The sequence below is a fragment of the Mastigoproctus giganteus genome, chromosome 12, assembly GCF_048544385.1.
Source record: "Mastigoproctus giganteus isolate SK-2022 chromosome 12, ASM4854438v1, whole genome shotgun sequence".
NCBI lineage: Eukaryota > Metazoa > Arthropoda > Arachnida > Uropygi > Thelyphonidae > Mastigoproctus > Mastigoproctus giganteus.
Window position 1 is genome coordinate 3,788,354 of NC_143586.1, and position 15,963 is coordinate 3,804,316.

The 15,963-nt window shown below is 39.1% G+C and overlaps 2 protein-coding genes across 2 annotated transcripts in view; one reads left to right on the top strand and one right to left on the bottom strand.

Annotated features, from left to right (window-relative positions):
• Positions 1-1,209, bottom strand: part of LOC150076637 (histone-arginine methyltransferase METTL23-like) — a 66,517-nt gene extending 65,308 nt beyond the window's left edge. Inside the window, exon 1 of the mRNA XM_090386585.1 lies at positions 1,066-1,209. Within this exon, the coding sequence (XP_090242711.1) occupies positions 1,066-1,209 (144 nt within the window). The remainder of the gene's footprint in view (positions 1-1,065) is intronic.
• Positions 1,210-5,078: 3,869 nt separating this feature from the next.
• The window catches only part of Sirt7 (sirtuin 7), a 177,318-nt gene continuing 166,433 nt past the window's right edge, over positions 5,079-15,963 (top strand). The window contains exon 1 of the mRNA XM_090386586.1: positions 5,079-5,287. Within this exon, the coding sequence (XP_090242712.1) occupies positions 5,198-5,287 (90 nt within the window). The 5' untranslated portion in view covers positions 5,079-5,197. The remainder of the gene's footprint in view (positions 5,288-15,963) is intronic.

A 15,963-nucleotide genomic window follows, 5' to 3' on the forward strand; every position in this document is an offset into this window, starting at 1 on the left:
ATTCTGATGGGATTCTTCCACTTGTTCAAATTACGAACCTAAGGGGGGGGCATAAATTCAAATTGAGGAAAGACAGATGTAGAATAGATGTGCAGAACTTTGCCTTTAGCCAGTGGGTGGTTAATTGCTGGAACAAAGTTCCATCTGTCATTGTGGAAGTTGATAGGTTAAATAAATTTAAGGAGGAACTGGACAGACATTTAGAGGGAAATGTTTTGTAAATTTTTTTTTTTTATGGCTGATGATGCATAAGCTCACTTGCTTTCTTGCATCACATGCCATTACTATTACTACATCCACCTTAGAGGGCTAGTTTCATGATAATGGATGCCTTCTGCTATACCTCAAATATGGAGAAAGAACAAACTATTATGACAATCTATGGATCAACTCTGGTGTTTTCCGGTATACCCTCCTCTTTTGAATTGGATGCCTTCATGAGTGTCTTTGGTTTAACCAAATCCAGCATAGAGCTCCTACCATCTCATTTAAAGGAATAGAATCTACTGGGTCCCAGCTACAAGGCCTCAATATACAGAAAAAACCATGTCACTTACATACGATTTTACTGTTGCAAAATCTGTATGCCTATGGTTTTGATTAGTCTTCAGGACGAAATTGGTACTCATCATAATCCAAAAGACTGGTGACTATTCATAGACAGTTCAAGTTTGAAAGCTGTGTTGCCTCACAATGGGTACAGCAATACACCTGTCAATTCCCATTGCATGCACTGTTGCCTAGAAATTTACCTATAGCAATAAGCAGCACAAGGTATGAGTTTGGGGACACTTCTAACATAAAGCAATCGAACGCGCGTGAAACGTAATGTGTAACGTATGTTACCTCACGTTTAAAATGTTCGTGATGTAAAATAACCCAAAATGAAAACTAAACGGAATACAACAAAATGAAAACGAAATCTAAACGGAATACAACAAAATGAAAACCGCACAAACGGAAGTCGTTACACACACTCTTTACTTTAATTTTTAGTCTATAAAGTGCATGGATGCACAAACATTCATATTCATAAGGCACATTCTCTTTAACCCAATTTTATACCTCGTAGATTTTAATCTCTAAACAATCCTCTGATTCGGGTTCCTTCTTTTCCGCACACAAAGTTCTGAAACAAAATGTCTTTATTTGAGTGCTACATTCTATGGATGAATTCTCGGATAAAACTGCATCACGAGAAGCATCCATTTTTCATGTGTAGTGTTATTGAATTTCTTGAAATGACCAGGAATTCAAGAGAAACTTAAGCTTTGTCCGAAACGATTAAAAAAAATCAATGAGTTCATAAATTCTGCACAATTCGATCTAAATTACATTCCCAGATATTTGAACCCAGAGCTGTTACCACTCTCACAGAATAGTATCTTATTACTCGACCACTGCATTGACGAAGGGTTGTCCAGTCACAGATCTGTGGCCGGAAAAGACTGAAGAAAAAGCGTCCAACAGCAGTAGAAAACAAGCCCAAACGTTGGTTTGGGTGATTAGCTTAATAAACTATATTATTAATTTCACGTGGTATTATTATTATCATTTTCCATATGGTGCAAGGAAGACTGAGACTTTTGCTACATCAGCCAAAAAAAATTTTTTTCTGAATTATCCTAAGAGAGAGAGACAGGGAGGGTCCGAGGGGGAGAGAACAAAAGTCAGAAATAGAAGAGAATTACCAAGGAAGAGAAGATTGATAATATCCAGCTCAGGACCCTGGGTATGCCAAGCCCATACTCACCAGATGTGAGCCCCTGGGGGAAATACATATGAATCTTTATTAAATATATTAATTAATCGTAACAGGAAGACAACCGCGTAATCGTAATGTCATTCCCTAACTATATAAGCCAAATGTGTAAAAGTTTTAAAATATGTGCTTTAAATAATCTTTAAAAATATAAAATACAGTTTGATACTTTCTCACTTAAGATTCGTGCTGTGTAGAAGGTTTCTTCTCTGTGTTGCTTAACAGCAGAAAAGAAAGATGCTCTTTTTTAAATTTAAAATGAGTTTCAAATTAGTTTCCACCACTAAAAAACGATTTTGCTTATACAGTTTGGCAAAAGAAAGACATCTGGTTGAAGAGAGAGCAATTATTCTGTTTTCTCCAAAATTTATAAAATCATGTATGTTTTTATATTCCTGCTGATGAATAAACTCTACACTTGAACCGTTTCTAGTATGCCCTCCCCCACACTATACCCACTTTGCAACAGCACAAAATGAGTGGTAGATAACATTACCGATGCTTCACCTTTTTTTTTTTTTTTTTTAATAAGGCACAAGAGGCCCACATCTGGCGAGTATGGGTTTGGCACACCCAGGATCCTCAGCTGGATATCATCATTCTTCTCGCTCTCAGGATAACTTGGGAAATTTTTTTTGGCTGGTGCAGCATAAGCTTCAGGCTTCCTTACACCATATGGCTAATAATAATAATAATAATAATAGTAATAATAATAACAATAAAAATGGTGAGGGGAACAAAGGGGGTGCTCTTACGAAGAGAGGCTTAAGTTCCCCAAATTGCAGCGTCTGAACACTAGGCACCATCGAGGTGATCTAATTGAGGTGTTTAAGGCCTTGAATGGTTTGGGCAAGCTCAATCCAGATTAATCGCCTGAGGAGACATAAATGCAAATCGAGGAAAGACAGTTGTAGAACAGATGTGCAGAAATTTGCCTTTAGCTAGCAGGAGGTTGATTGCTGGAATAAACTTCCATCCAGGGCTGTGCAAATGGGGGGATGCATTGGATGCGCCGCACCAGGGTACCAAATCTAGTGAGGTCCCAACCGAGGGAGTCATCAAAGTCTCAACATAAATAAACGAGCACCTACTAATCCTAATTATGAGAGCATCCTTGGATTCAGGGGATGTCCCCACGGACTGGAGATGTAAAAGTGTATCCCCAATTCACAAAGGGGCATCCAAGGGTGACATGAGTTATTACAGACCTGTTAGATCAATTTCTGCTCCGGGGAAAATAATGCAGTCACTGGTGAAAGACGCATTGCTGAATCAACTAGACAAGACTGCAGTTATAGTTAAGACAGCATGGACTTGTTAAGGAAAACTCTTATCTGACAAATTTCAGGGTGCTCTTACGAAGAAAGGCCTAAGTTTTGCAAATTACAGTGTCTGGAGACTAGGCACCAGCGAGGTGATCTGATAGAGGTGTATAAAGCCTTGAATGGTTTGAGCATGCTCAATGCTGATGGGATTCTTCCTCTTGCTCAGAGTAATCACCTGAGAGGACATAAATTCAAATTGAAGAAAGACAGATGTAGGATAGACGTGCGGAAATTTGCCTTTAGCCAGCGGGTAGTTGGTTGGTGGAACAGATTTCCATCCCTTGTCGTGGAAGTTGATAGCTTAAAAGTTTAAGGCTCAGTTGGACAGGTATTTCGAACGAACAGAGGGGTGAAGTGGCAGTGTTTTTTTTTTTTTTTTTTTTTTGGCTGATGCTGCATAAGCTTGCTTTCTTGCATCAAATGCCTCTATTAATGCTAATGCTAATGCTAATTTGATCGGATACCACAATGTGGTCAGATAGGAACTGGATGCAAAAATAATATGGATTTCAGGAAAGCTATTGATGCTGTTGGACATGGAAGATTCCTGTGCAAATTGGAAGATTATGGCAATTAGGGCAAGTTGTTGCTTTGGATAAAGGGATGGTTGAATGAGAGAAGACAGAGAGTGTTAATCAATGGACACTGCTCTTCGTGGGATAATGTTATTAGTAGAGTGCAGCAGGGTCCAGTTTTGGGTGCATTGTTGTTTTCTATATTTATGGATGATAATAATGAAGGTATATCACGCTTAATATCCTAGTTTGTAGCCATTACGAAGTTTTTTCAAAGTTGTTAATAACGCTAATGGCTGTCCGCTACTGCAACAGGTAAGGCCGGATTTCCCATTACACACCATAGGCACAGTACCTAGGGCATTCGAAATTTTTAGGGCTTACGAATGAAGGGAAACATTTAAAAAAATAAATGCTTCGTTCTTTTCAGTGTGACTAACGAAAAACAAGCTGAGGAAACGTGCGCATTCGACTCTAGGAGCCTCAATTCAATACTCATACGCTATCTTGCGATTGTTCTCGAAACTAAAAGAATCGAAGTGATGGTCGCTCCGTCAATTGGGGTGGTTTATTATTTATTATATTTGAAACTAGAGTCACGTTAATTGATGTGATTTGCAGTCAAAGTGTTAAAACAGAAGAAATATTTAATCCCCTTTTTTTTTAGCACATTTCGGAATAAAAGTGCCTAGGGCCTACGAACCACTCTCTTGGTGTCTTCGCAACCAGGTGGGCAGGAGCAGTAGTGCGTAGCACACGCTTCTTGATTAAACGGGGGTTCGAGCCAGTGACTACCAAATACGGAGGATGCGGAAAGGCCAGGGAATGACCACCGCATATCCCCGGAGCCTTACTTATATGGCCTTAGTTGCTCATGCTCCTAAAAGACCAAATAACAATAATTACTCAGAATTTTTTATTATTATTTTTTTCCGGCTGGTGCAGCAAAAGCCTCAGGTTTCCTTCACCATATACTAATAATAACAATATTGTTGTCGAAGTGGGTAGTTTGAATAAATTTTAAGGCAGAATTAGGAAAATTACTAGAGGCGATGGTGAAATGAATTTTTTTTTTTTTTTTAGGCTGGTGCTCTCTAATCCTGCATCATCACTACTGATACAAATATTAATAGTATGCTTTAACACAATTTTCATCCAAACTTAAATAAAAATGAGTAACAATAAATTATTTATTCTAAATCAACATGCTGAAAGTAATTTCCGAAATTCAGTTTTTTTTTTTTTTTGTGTTGATTTTGTTCAAGTAGAAAAGAGTGTAAAAAATGAGAGTAGCGCTTACAGCTGTTTTTCTGTGAAGTCGCGTTGAGGTAAACATCGATTTAAATGCTTAGTTGGGATAACGAGTGTGCTATCATGGATGGGTTAAGTGTTTACGTGTATGGTCGAAATTGTCGGCATAAAAGAATGCAGAAAATTCTAAATTACCATAGAATTGCTTTAAACATTCCTCAGGTATATTAATATGTATTAAAATGTTAGATTTCCTAAAATAAATTTATCCTCGAAAATATATTTTAATCTTCGGAATCTGTCCACTTCTATACGATAGCTGTTACTGTTGATTTTATTACATAATGGCGGAAAAGTCGTTGCGTGAAGCCAGAAAAGTAGCTGAATTAAAGCGAATAATCTATAAAGAAGAACAACGAAAGAAGCTTAGACAAGTAAGATTTCAGTAGTTCTTTATAAATCACATGTCAATGTGATACTTTATTTCTTGCTGATTATTTGAATTATCTGTAGCGTTGACAACAGATTTTGTTTATTTCCAATTTTGTTTGTAAAATATGCAAAACAGGAGTCATGTTATTGAATTAAATGTATGTGTGTCTACCTAATTTCTTGAATAATTTACAGATAAATTTTTTGATCACGTTATTCCATGCTATACAGCAAGGAAATTAAAAAAAATTGTAATTTATTTAAACTGTTTTTTTGCGCGAGTCCTATTCCTAGACCTTAAAAATAAATTTTTATAACATGGGCGGAAAATGGGGTAGAAAAATGAATGAGGAAAGTGGCCTCTTTAAAAAGCGCAAGTATAAGTTCTGATCCACTTCGATTTTTTTCGAACCCTCCCCACGTGGTGATCCCCCGCGGTGGGGGACATAGGGCAGGGCAGTGCTTATAGCCACCCTTCCTTATCATCAAAATAATGTACTTTTTTTTTACTACTGACTGTTTCCATTTGTTATTTTCAGGTTAAGCAGTATAGAGGAGAGTGTAAGAATGGTTACCTGTGTAAACTATATGGTGACTTTTTGAAGGCACTGTGATTTGGTGGGGGGGGGGAGTGTGCTGTCTTGGTATATGTCTTCATTTAGGTGGCACCTGTGTTCTGAGTGATGTTGAATGGAACAAGGTAAATGAATGAGTGAGTGAGTGTTGTGTACTGTTAGAAACCAATCTTCCCCTAAATAATAATAATAATAATAATAAAGAAATGTGTAATTGTTACTGTTGTTGTTGTTGTTATTTGGTTTTTAGGAGCATTAGCAACTAAGGCCATATTGCTCCATGATATGCGGTGGTCATTCCTTGACCTTTCCGCATCCTCCGTATTTGGTGGTGACGGGCTCGAACCTCGGTCTAATCAAGAAGCGTGTGCTACGCACTGCTGCTCCTTCCCACCTGGCTACGGAGGCGCCTGTAATTGTTACTATGATAGTTGTAAACTTGAGAGGAATGAATGGGCAGTGCATGGTTGTTCATGCAGGCTCCCTCCAAATCAGCCTGCAGTGGGGGGAAACATGTGGGCCCCCTATGTTGCTCATGCTATGCCCTCTAACTGTGTGATGGCATGGAATATGCTGACACTGGCTACAGCTGGTCTGGTTGGTTTGGCATTAGCATTAGTAGAGGCATTTGATGCAAGAAAGCAAGCTTATGCAGCATCAGCCAGAAAAAAAAAAAAAAAAACCCACTTCCACTTCACCCCTCTGTTCAAAATACCTGTCCAGCTGAGCCTTATATAGCATTATACATAGAGAACCTGTCTTCAGTTTGATCTCCTTCCCCCAAAAAAATAGGACACCCTGGCCCTATGCTTTATTCCCAACTTATTCATACTCCCTTCCCTGCCTCTCATCCCCACTTTTTGTGTGGTGGATCCTGCCACCACAATTTTTTTTTATTTTTCTTGTCAGTGTCTTACCCCCCCCCCCCCGTGTGGAGGATGGGCTTCTTCAACAGGGGGTACCCCCTCTATTCCTTTAACTTATTACTTCTTGGTGGACAGCCTTCCTATCATCCACCCTAATATTCTTGATTTCACATCTTCCCCTTCTAGAGGTTTTTTTTTTACTTGGGCCCAGGCACAGTCCAGGGTTGCCCATCCAGAGTCCTCCTACTGTACCTGGCTGTCTCCCTGAGGCAGTAAATGGAACAACAGACCAACATAACCCAACACTACACTGTGCAAACTAGCACAAACACTTACACTATCCCTGGCATTTATGGAGTTTGTACTGCATCACAAAGCATACCTCACAGTTTATAAGGGGGAGAACCCCCGTTGTCATCAGACAAGAAACACTATACACTGTGACCCAGTCTCCATGGATAACATAATGACAAGGATAGAATTCAGTAGTATATTCTGCTGCCTGCTGTGCAAAGTGGCCAATCACTCAACACAAATTAACAGAACCCAATACCCCACACACACAAAATGCTACTACATAATTTTAGAGGCACCTCCGTAGCCAGGTGGGCAGGAGCAGCAGTGCATAACACACGCTTCTTGATTAGACCCGGATGACCACCAAATATGGAGGATGCGGAAAGGTCAGGGAATGACCACCGCATATCCCCGGAGCAATATGGCCTTAGTTGCTAATGCTCCTAAAAAAAAAAATTAAAAAAAAATAATAATTTTAGAGCTTAATGATTTCCTGGAACACTGCATTAGCTTTCTTCTGTTTTGCACAACGTTGGTAAATAATGGTTATGTATGTTTTGTGCATTAATTTGAAAATTAAATTTTTATTCAGTCTCAAAATGATGTACAAATTTAGGGTAGGTACTTTAAAAGTACAAGACTTAACTTGCATTTTTGAAAAATTCATGTTTGTGAATTATTGTAAATGAATTATTTATTGTATGCAATCAATTGTAAATAGTGCTGATACTTTTAAAAATAAGATTTGATTATATATTTATCTTTTAAGCATAGCACTGTGTATTTCTTAATATTGAAAGCAATATAAGAAAGCTCAATGGAAAGTAAGTTTTTTAAGCAGAGACTGATTTGCTTCTGCAGTAATGTAAATTTGAATAGTATGATTTTTTTTAAAATGAAACAACTAAGTTCATTTGGTTCTTAAGGAGATAGCACCCTATTAGATGCAATTCTGGTTTTTACGTATATTTAGAAAAGTTATTTGGTTTTTGAATTTGAAGCATTATTTTAAAATATATGCCTCAAATTCAAACTTTAAAATAAATTATGATCTCAGCAGGAAAAACAGTTTCACATGGTTGTTAGAAGTAACAAAATGATCTTAGCAGAAAAAATGATTTTCCATTGGTACAGTAAAATCATAAGATAATAATTATCTTAGACATGTGTAGAAGGAATGAATCATTTCATTTTACTGAAATTTAATTCTAATCGATATCATTAAAATTATTATTAAAGAACAATTATCAAATAAGGTCTGCTCCACTTTTCAGACATATAAAAGTAGTACTTTAAACTTTATTTTATATATTACCTTTAAAATTAATAATAAATAAAGTGACAAATAACACAAGTAATATTTATACAGTGTTATTTAAAGTATATCTTATGTGAAATTGCCATATGGCAAATGATGCAAGAAAGCAAGCTTATATAGCATCAGCAAAAAAACAAAAAAATTCATTTCTCATTTCACCTATTTTACTCCAATAGTGTATCTAATTCTTCCTTGAATTTATTTAAGCTATCAACTTCCACATCAGATGAAAGTTTGTTTCATCAATCAACCACCTGGACAAAGGCAAACTTCTGCACATTTGTGCTGCAACAATCCTTCTTTAATTTGAATTTATGCCCTCTCGTGTGCATAGTCTGAGCAAGAGAAGGAATTCCATCAGCAATGAGTTTGCTTAAAGATTTCAAAGCCCTAACCACTTCAGTCAGATCACTTTGCAGATGCTTAGTTTCCAGATGCTGTGATCTGAGGAACTGAAGCCTTTCTTGGTAAGCACACCACCATGTTTCCCTAACTAATTTTGTTGCCATTATCTGTATCCGTTCCAGCAGCTCTAAATTCTTCCTTTCTACATCCTTCCTAATATTTGTCAATGATATTGATGAAGGCATGTCAGGCTTTAATGTCCAAGTTTTCAGATGATATATCATCTGAAAGGCCAAGTATATCATCTGAAAGGTCAGATGATATAAAGATGATCTTTATATCATCTCAAAAAAAAAAAAAAAACACACTTCCACCTCACCCCTCTGTTCGTTCGAAATACCTGTCCAGCTGAGCCTTAAACTTATTTAGGCTATCAACTTCCACGACAAGGGATGGAAGTCTGTTCCACCAACCAACTACCCGCTGGCTAAAGGCAAATTTCCGCACGTCTATCCTACATCTGTCTTTCCTCAATTTGAATTTATGCCCTCTCAGGTGATTCTTCTGAGCTAGAGAAAGAATCCCATCAGCATTGAGCATGCTCAAACCATTCAAGGCTTTATACACCTCTATCAGATCACCTCGCTGGTGCCTAGTCTCCAGACACTGTAATTTGCAAAACTTAAGCCTTTCTTTGTAAGAGCACCCCTTTGTTCCATTCACTAATCTTGTTGCCCTTCTCTGTACTCGTTCCAGCAGCTCTACATCCTTCTTGAAATGAGGCCTCCAGACCTGTATACAGTACTCTAGGTGTGGCCTGACCATTGCCTTATACAAGGGAATAATCACCTCCCTATCCCTGCTAGAAAAATTCCTATATATCATTGACAATACACCATGAGCTACTCTTGCAGCCCATGTGCACTGCTCAGAGAACTTCATATGTGCCTGCACAATCACTCTCAGGTCCCTTTCATTCTCTACCACTGTCAGTGTAGTACCACAGAGTTGATACATTGCTCTGAGGTTGCTATTTCCCATATGTAGTACTTTACATTTGTCAATGTTAAACTTCATTTGCCACCTCTCAGCCCATCTGCTCAACCTTTCCAGATCCTGTTGCAGCAGCATAGTGTCAGTAGTGTCCTTGACAACCCTGCCAACCTTTGTATCGTCTGCAAACTTGGGCATTAAGCTTGATATACCATCATCAATATCATTTATAAATACAGAAAACAATAATGGACCCAACACTGAACCCTGAGGGACTCCACTGATAACATTAGTCCACGATGAGCAGTGTCCATTGATTACTACTCTCTGTCTTCTCTCCCTCAAGCACCCCTTTATCCATAGCCGCAATTTGCCTCCAATGCCACACTGCTCCAATTTGTGCAGCAGTCTTCCATGTGCAACAGTATCAAAAGCCTTTCTAAGATCCAAGTATATAATATCAAAGTTATTCCTGCATCCAGTTCTTTTGTGACTGCATCATAGTATCCAATCAGATTGGTCAGGCAAGACTTTCCCTTAACAAAACCATGCTGTGTCCGAGCTATAACTGAAGTCTTGTCATGATCCTGCATGCTTCTTTAACAAGTGCCTCCATTAATTTTCCTGGAACAGAAGTTAAACTCACAGGTCTATAATTACTTGTGTCAGCCTTTGATCCTCCATTGTAAATTGGGGTCACATTTGCACATCTCCAGTCTGTGGGTACCTCTCCTGAGTCCAAGGAAGCTCTCATAATTATGGCTAACGGATTGCTTACTACCTTTGCTGCCTCCTTTACTCCTTTAATATAACTGGATAGATCCCATCCACCCCAGGTGCCTTTCTTGTGTTTATCTTCAACAATTTCTCCTCCACTTTACTCCCAGTTATTACAAGACTCTCCAGCTTACTGCCAGAGTTGAAGACAGCTCTGGCATTCCCCTCGCTGAATAACTCATCATGTGTGAATGTCGATGCAACATATTCATTTAGTTTGTTAGCTACCTGAGCAGGATCATCAACAATTGACCCATCGATATCAAGTGGACCAATCTGATTCATCCCCTTCCTTCTATAGTTTACATAAGGAAAGAACTGTTTGCTGTTTTTCTTTGCATCCTTTGCCAAAGATTTCTTGTAATCTGCCTTTGCCTTCCTAACCTCCTTTGTAACTTGGTTACAGATCAGCTTATATCTATCATAGGCTTCTGTATCACATGTTAATTTATATGTATCCCATGCATTTTTCTTGTGTGCCATATGTCTCATTAGTTTATCTGACATCCATTTAGGCCTAAACCTTGAACAATATTTCTTAGTTGGTATGTAAAGCCTAGTAACTTCCATGATAAGTTCTTTGAATGCTTCCCATTTTGAATTTGCTGTTGGTAACATCATCAGTTGGTCCCACTGTATAGAATTTAAATACTGTCTCAGACCATCATAGTTGCCTTTACAAAAGCAGTAATCCTTTATTTTACCTCTAATGGTAGTTACCTCTTTGAGTAAATCCTACTTCAGCACACTGTGATCACTGCCACCTAGTAGTTCATTTATCTGCAGATTCTTAATGCATGACAAATCACTGCTGATAATCAAATCAAGAATATTCCTCCCTCTAGTTGCCTCCTGAACATGCTGATGTAGAAAACAATCATCCAATAAATCCACAAAAGCCTTGCTAGTGTGTGAGTGACCAGCCCCCAAATTCCAGTCAATATCTGGGAAATTAAAATCCCCCATTATAAGACACTCTGATTTACTGGCCCACTCTGTTTCCCTGTACAGCTTCTTATTATACTCATCAGAGTCATTAGGCCTATAGCACAGTCCTACTCAATTTTGATCTCCCAATGCTTATGTCACACCAAACTGACTCGACACTGCACTGTCTAGCGATGTCGACTGGCTTCACTTCCTTGGATTTTGTGTTTCTTAGCTAATAGCATAACCCCTCCTCCTCCTCCCTTCCTATCCTGTCTATCCTTTCTGTAGACGTTGTACTCCCCCAATTCCAGTTCTGCATTCCTTATATCTGTGTGACACCACGTCTCTGATATCCCAACAATATCTGCCTTTGATGTTTTGAGCAATACCTCAAATTCATCAAATTTATTTACTAAACTCCTAGCATTGTTGTACACACAAGTATACATGCACTGTTTCTATTCTTAGCTACCCTAACACAACCCATGTGTTTACTTGTACCACAATGGCTCCCAGCAGTCTCTGAAATACCATGCATCTTGTTTTTCAGGCTTCTGTTCATTCCAATTGAAGCAGTGCAAGAATCTCTTTCACCTCTGCCAGTGGCTACAGTTAATCTATTAGTCTTTGTCTCCCTGCAAGCTAGCAGTTTTCCGACCCACCTAACACTGCCTTGATAGCATCAGCAAATATTCTTGCACTCTTTCTATTTAAGTGTATCCCATCCCTGTAGAAGCAGTCTCTCCTGTTAACAAGTACAGTCCAGGCTGAAAAAAATTCAACCCCTTGAGCCTTGCACAATCTTTCCAGGACCGAATTGATCGACAAGGCTCTCATCATATACTCCCTCCTATCGTGTCTGGGCAGAATTGCGGACACTTTCAATTTCAACCCTACATCACGGCTTTTTTTCAACAGTGACCGGCAGAATTACTTGTTTTAGTAATTCTGCTGGTCTCCTACTCTTGATATCATTAGTGCCAACATGTACAACAATATCACCTTTCGTGCCCTTAAAAAAGATTATATCTGCTCTACAACTTTTGTCCTTTAATGGGCTTAAAGTGGCAAGTGAAGTTTTAACATTCACAAATGCAAAGTACTGCATATGGGTAGCAATAACCCCAGAGAAACGTACCAACTGTGTGGTACTACACTCAGAATGGAAGAGAATGAAAAAGACTTGGGAGTAATTGTGCAGTCAGATATGTAGTTTTCCGAGCAGTGCAGACAGGCTGCCAGAGCAGGTCATTGGGTCTTGTCAATGATATATAGAAATTTTTCTAGTAGGGTAAAGGAGGTGATTATCCCTTTGTATAGGGCAATGGTCAGACCATGTCTCTGGAGGCCTCATTTTAGGAAGGATGTAGAGTTGCTAGAATGAGTACAGAGAAGGGCAACAAGACTGGCGAGGGGAAAGAAGGGCTTCTCTTAACAAGAAAGGCTTAAGTTCTGAAAATTGCAGCATCTGGAGACTAGGTACTCATGAGATGATTTGATTTTTTTTTTTTTTTATGAGAACCCCAAACACGAAAGGTATCAAAACCTATAGTACTTAGTACCGTGCATGGGTTGAAGGAGAAGTATGGGGAGAGGGGGATGCCGGAAACTTTTTTCTAGAGACTAAACATGGGTTTCACCACTTCAAGCCTCCAATAGGCAATGGCTTGGAATGGTTTCAGCAGGCTTAATCCTGATGGGATTCTTCCTCTTGCTCAGATTACGAATGCGAGGGGGCATACAAATTGAGGAAAGACGGTTGTATAATAGATGTGCGGAAATTTGCCTTTAGCCAGCAGGTGATTGCTGGAACAAACTTCCATCTGTGATTGTGGAAGTTGATAGCTTAAATAAATTCAAGGAAGAACTGGACAAACGTATGGAGCAGATGGATGGATGGGTGAAATGGGAAGGTTTTTTTTTGGCTGATGCTGTATAAGCTTGCTTTCTTGCATTATATGCCTCTATTAATGGTAATGAGGCTTCCAGACCAGTATACAGTACTCAAAATGCAGCTTAACCATGGCCTTGTACAAAGAAATAATCACCTCCCTTATCCCTGCCAGCAAATATCCTCTATGCCATTGACATAACCCTATGAGTTGTCATTGTAGCCTCTGCACAGCTCAGACTGCACAATTAACCCCAGGTTCTTTTTCATTTTCCACTACCCTGAGAGTATTATCGCTCAGTTGATACGTTACTCTGGGATTACTGCTACCCATGTTCATGATGATCCCATCACAGTCTTCCTGTCCGATCACCAGCCTATAGTCTTGACATGGTCATTGGAAGTACCAGACTTTAACATACCTGACAACAAAATAGTCAAATACGTTACAACACCTAGATACCTTAATCCTGCATTCTGGATGCAGCATCCTGCATCCAGAATGCAGGATGCTGCTGTGTAGAAGCAGCATCCTGCATTCCTTGGGATGTGCTCATTGACTGCGACCTCAGCTTCTCAGTGACACTCATGTCCAACTGTATTAAATCCTTTGGACATGAGTGCTGCCACCAAACGAGTAACAGTGATGCTCCGTTCCAAATCGTGGAACGGAGACTTCTGACCTCAACAACAGCTTCAAAAAGAAGTCCTACATAAGAAATGGATGCTTATGAATGGCAGTCAAGACAGAATCGCTTTTTACTTGCCAGGCCTACTTTAATTGGAAAAAAGCTGCTGCAATACAAGAAAATCTTGACTGCACTCTGTGGAAAGGAAAGCCATTCTATGCTGCCTCACATGGTGGATTCAATAAAATGCTTGAACCTCAAGAATGGCTCAAATACATTTGCCAGGTTCTCAAATGCAACCACAGTCCCATCTACAGCTGTCCAGTCGGACTATGAAAACCCTTCAGATGTCCTAGGGACTATCCAGATAACAAAACAGGAGCTCATACATGCCATCAATTCCCTTCCTACAACAGCCACTGTTGGGGAGGATGGAATTCTGCAATTTATGGTCAAATGCTTGAACACGTTTATCATAGACTCTCTCTCTTCTCTCGATCTACAACAGATGCCTCACTGAGCACTATTTTCCACTCCAGTGGAATAAGTACAGTGTACCTCATTCCTAAAAACAATTTTCCACAAAGTCAGCCAATTTAGACTTCTCATTTGCCTCCAATCTGCTAAAAATTCACAATTTTTAAAAAGTTTTCTAAAAGGCTTTGCTACCCACAATTACTCACCAAATCCTCCAGACGAAGCCACCTGAAATCCACTACACCGTAACAGGAAAATCGTCAATCACTAACTTTTTTTTTTTTTTTTTTTTTTATGAAAACCCCAAACATGAAAGGTATCAAAACCTATAGTACTTAGTACCATGCATGGGTTGAAGGAGAAGTATGGGGGGAAGGGGATGCCGGAAACTTTGCTCTAGAGACTAAACATGGGTTTCACCACTTCAAGCCTCCAATAAGCAAAGTGGTGGTATTTCACCGGTTGATGAAAATCATCTACCACCTATAATTTGGCAGCCACCACAGAACACATCCTCTTAACATTTGAGCATAGACCTTTCTCCTACTTAAGGAGAAATTTCATATTTGAGGTGATATGCTCTGCTTTTTCGAATCTCAGCTCTATTGTAGAACACTTATTCTCCATTAGGAACAACACACCCTATCCTGTGACATTACTGCTGATGTCCTATCTGGTGTCCTGTTCACAGCTATCATCATGCCCATAATTGCCTCCACGAATGGTCTCATGCTATGCTGATGACATAAAACTGCTGATGTAAGTTAACTCTGGCGACAATAGGATCAATTCCCAAATTAAAGATCATGAATTGTACCTGGCAAGCTTCATTCTGAAAGTCAACCCACAGAAGTCTTCTCAGGTTATATTCTCCCTTAAATCCCAACACTACTCAGTGTGTCACTCAGAGATGTCATCATCATCAGCCATTTTCAATCCACTGCAGGATGAAGGCCTCTCCAGCAACTTTCCAGTTCCTTCTGTTTTGAGCACTGGCCATCCATTTACTACTCAAAAACTCATGAATTTCATCTATCCATCTCCGCCTTTGTCTTCCAGGTTTTCTTCTAGCTCCTCTTGGGTACCATTCTGTTATTTTCTTAGTCCATCTGTCATCATGTCTTCGAGCTATGTGTCCTGCCCAAGACCATTTTAGTTCTTTAGTTTTGATAAGAATGTCCTTTACTTGAGTTTGCTGCCTAATCCATGTGTTTCTCTTCTTATCTAACAGTCTGATTCCCAATATAATTCGTTCCATTCTTCGCTGTGTAGTTCTTAGCTTCTCTTCCATTCTTTTGGTGAGTGCCCAAGTTTCACTTCCATAAGTCATGGTGGGAAGTATACATTGGTTCATTATTTTACGTTTCAGACAAACTGGAATATTGCTCTTCAGTATGTGACTATATTTCCTGAATGCTATCCATCCAAAATTTATTCTTCTCTTGACTTCCAGCCATTTATCATTATTACAGCTAATAACTTGTCCCAGACAAGTATATGACTCCACCTTTTCAATTATTGCTCCTTCAATCATTATTTCCCTTTCCGTGGCATACTTGTTCATCATTACTTTTGTTTTA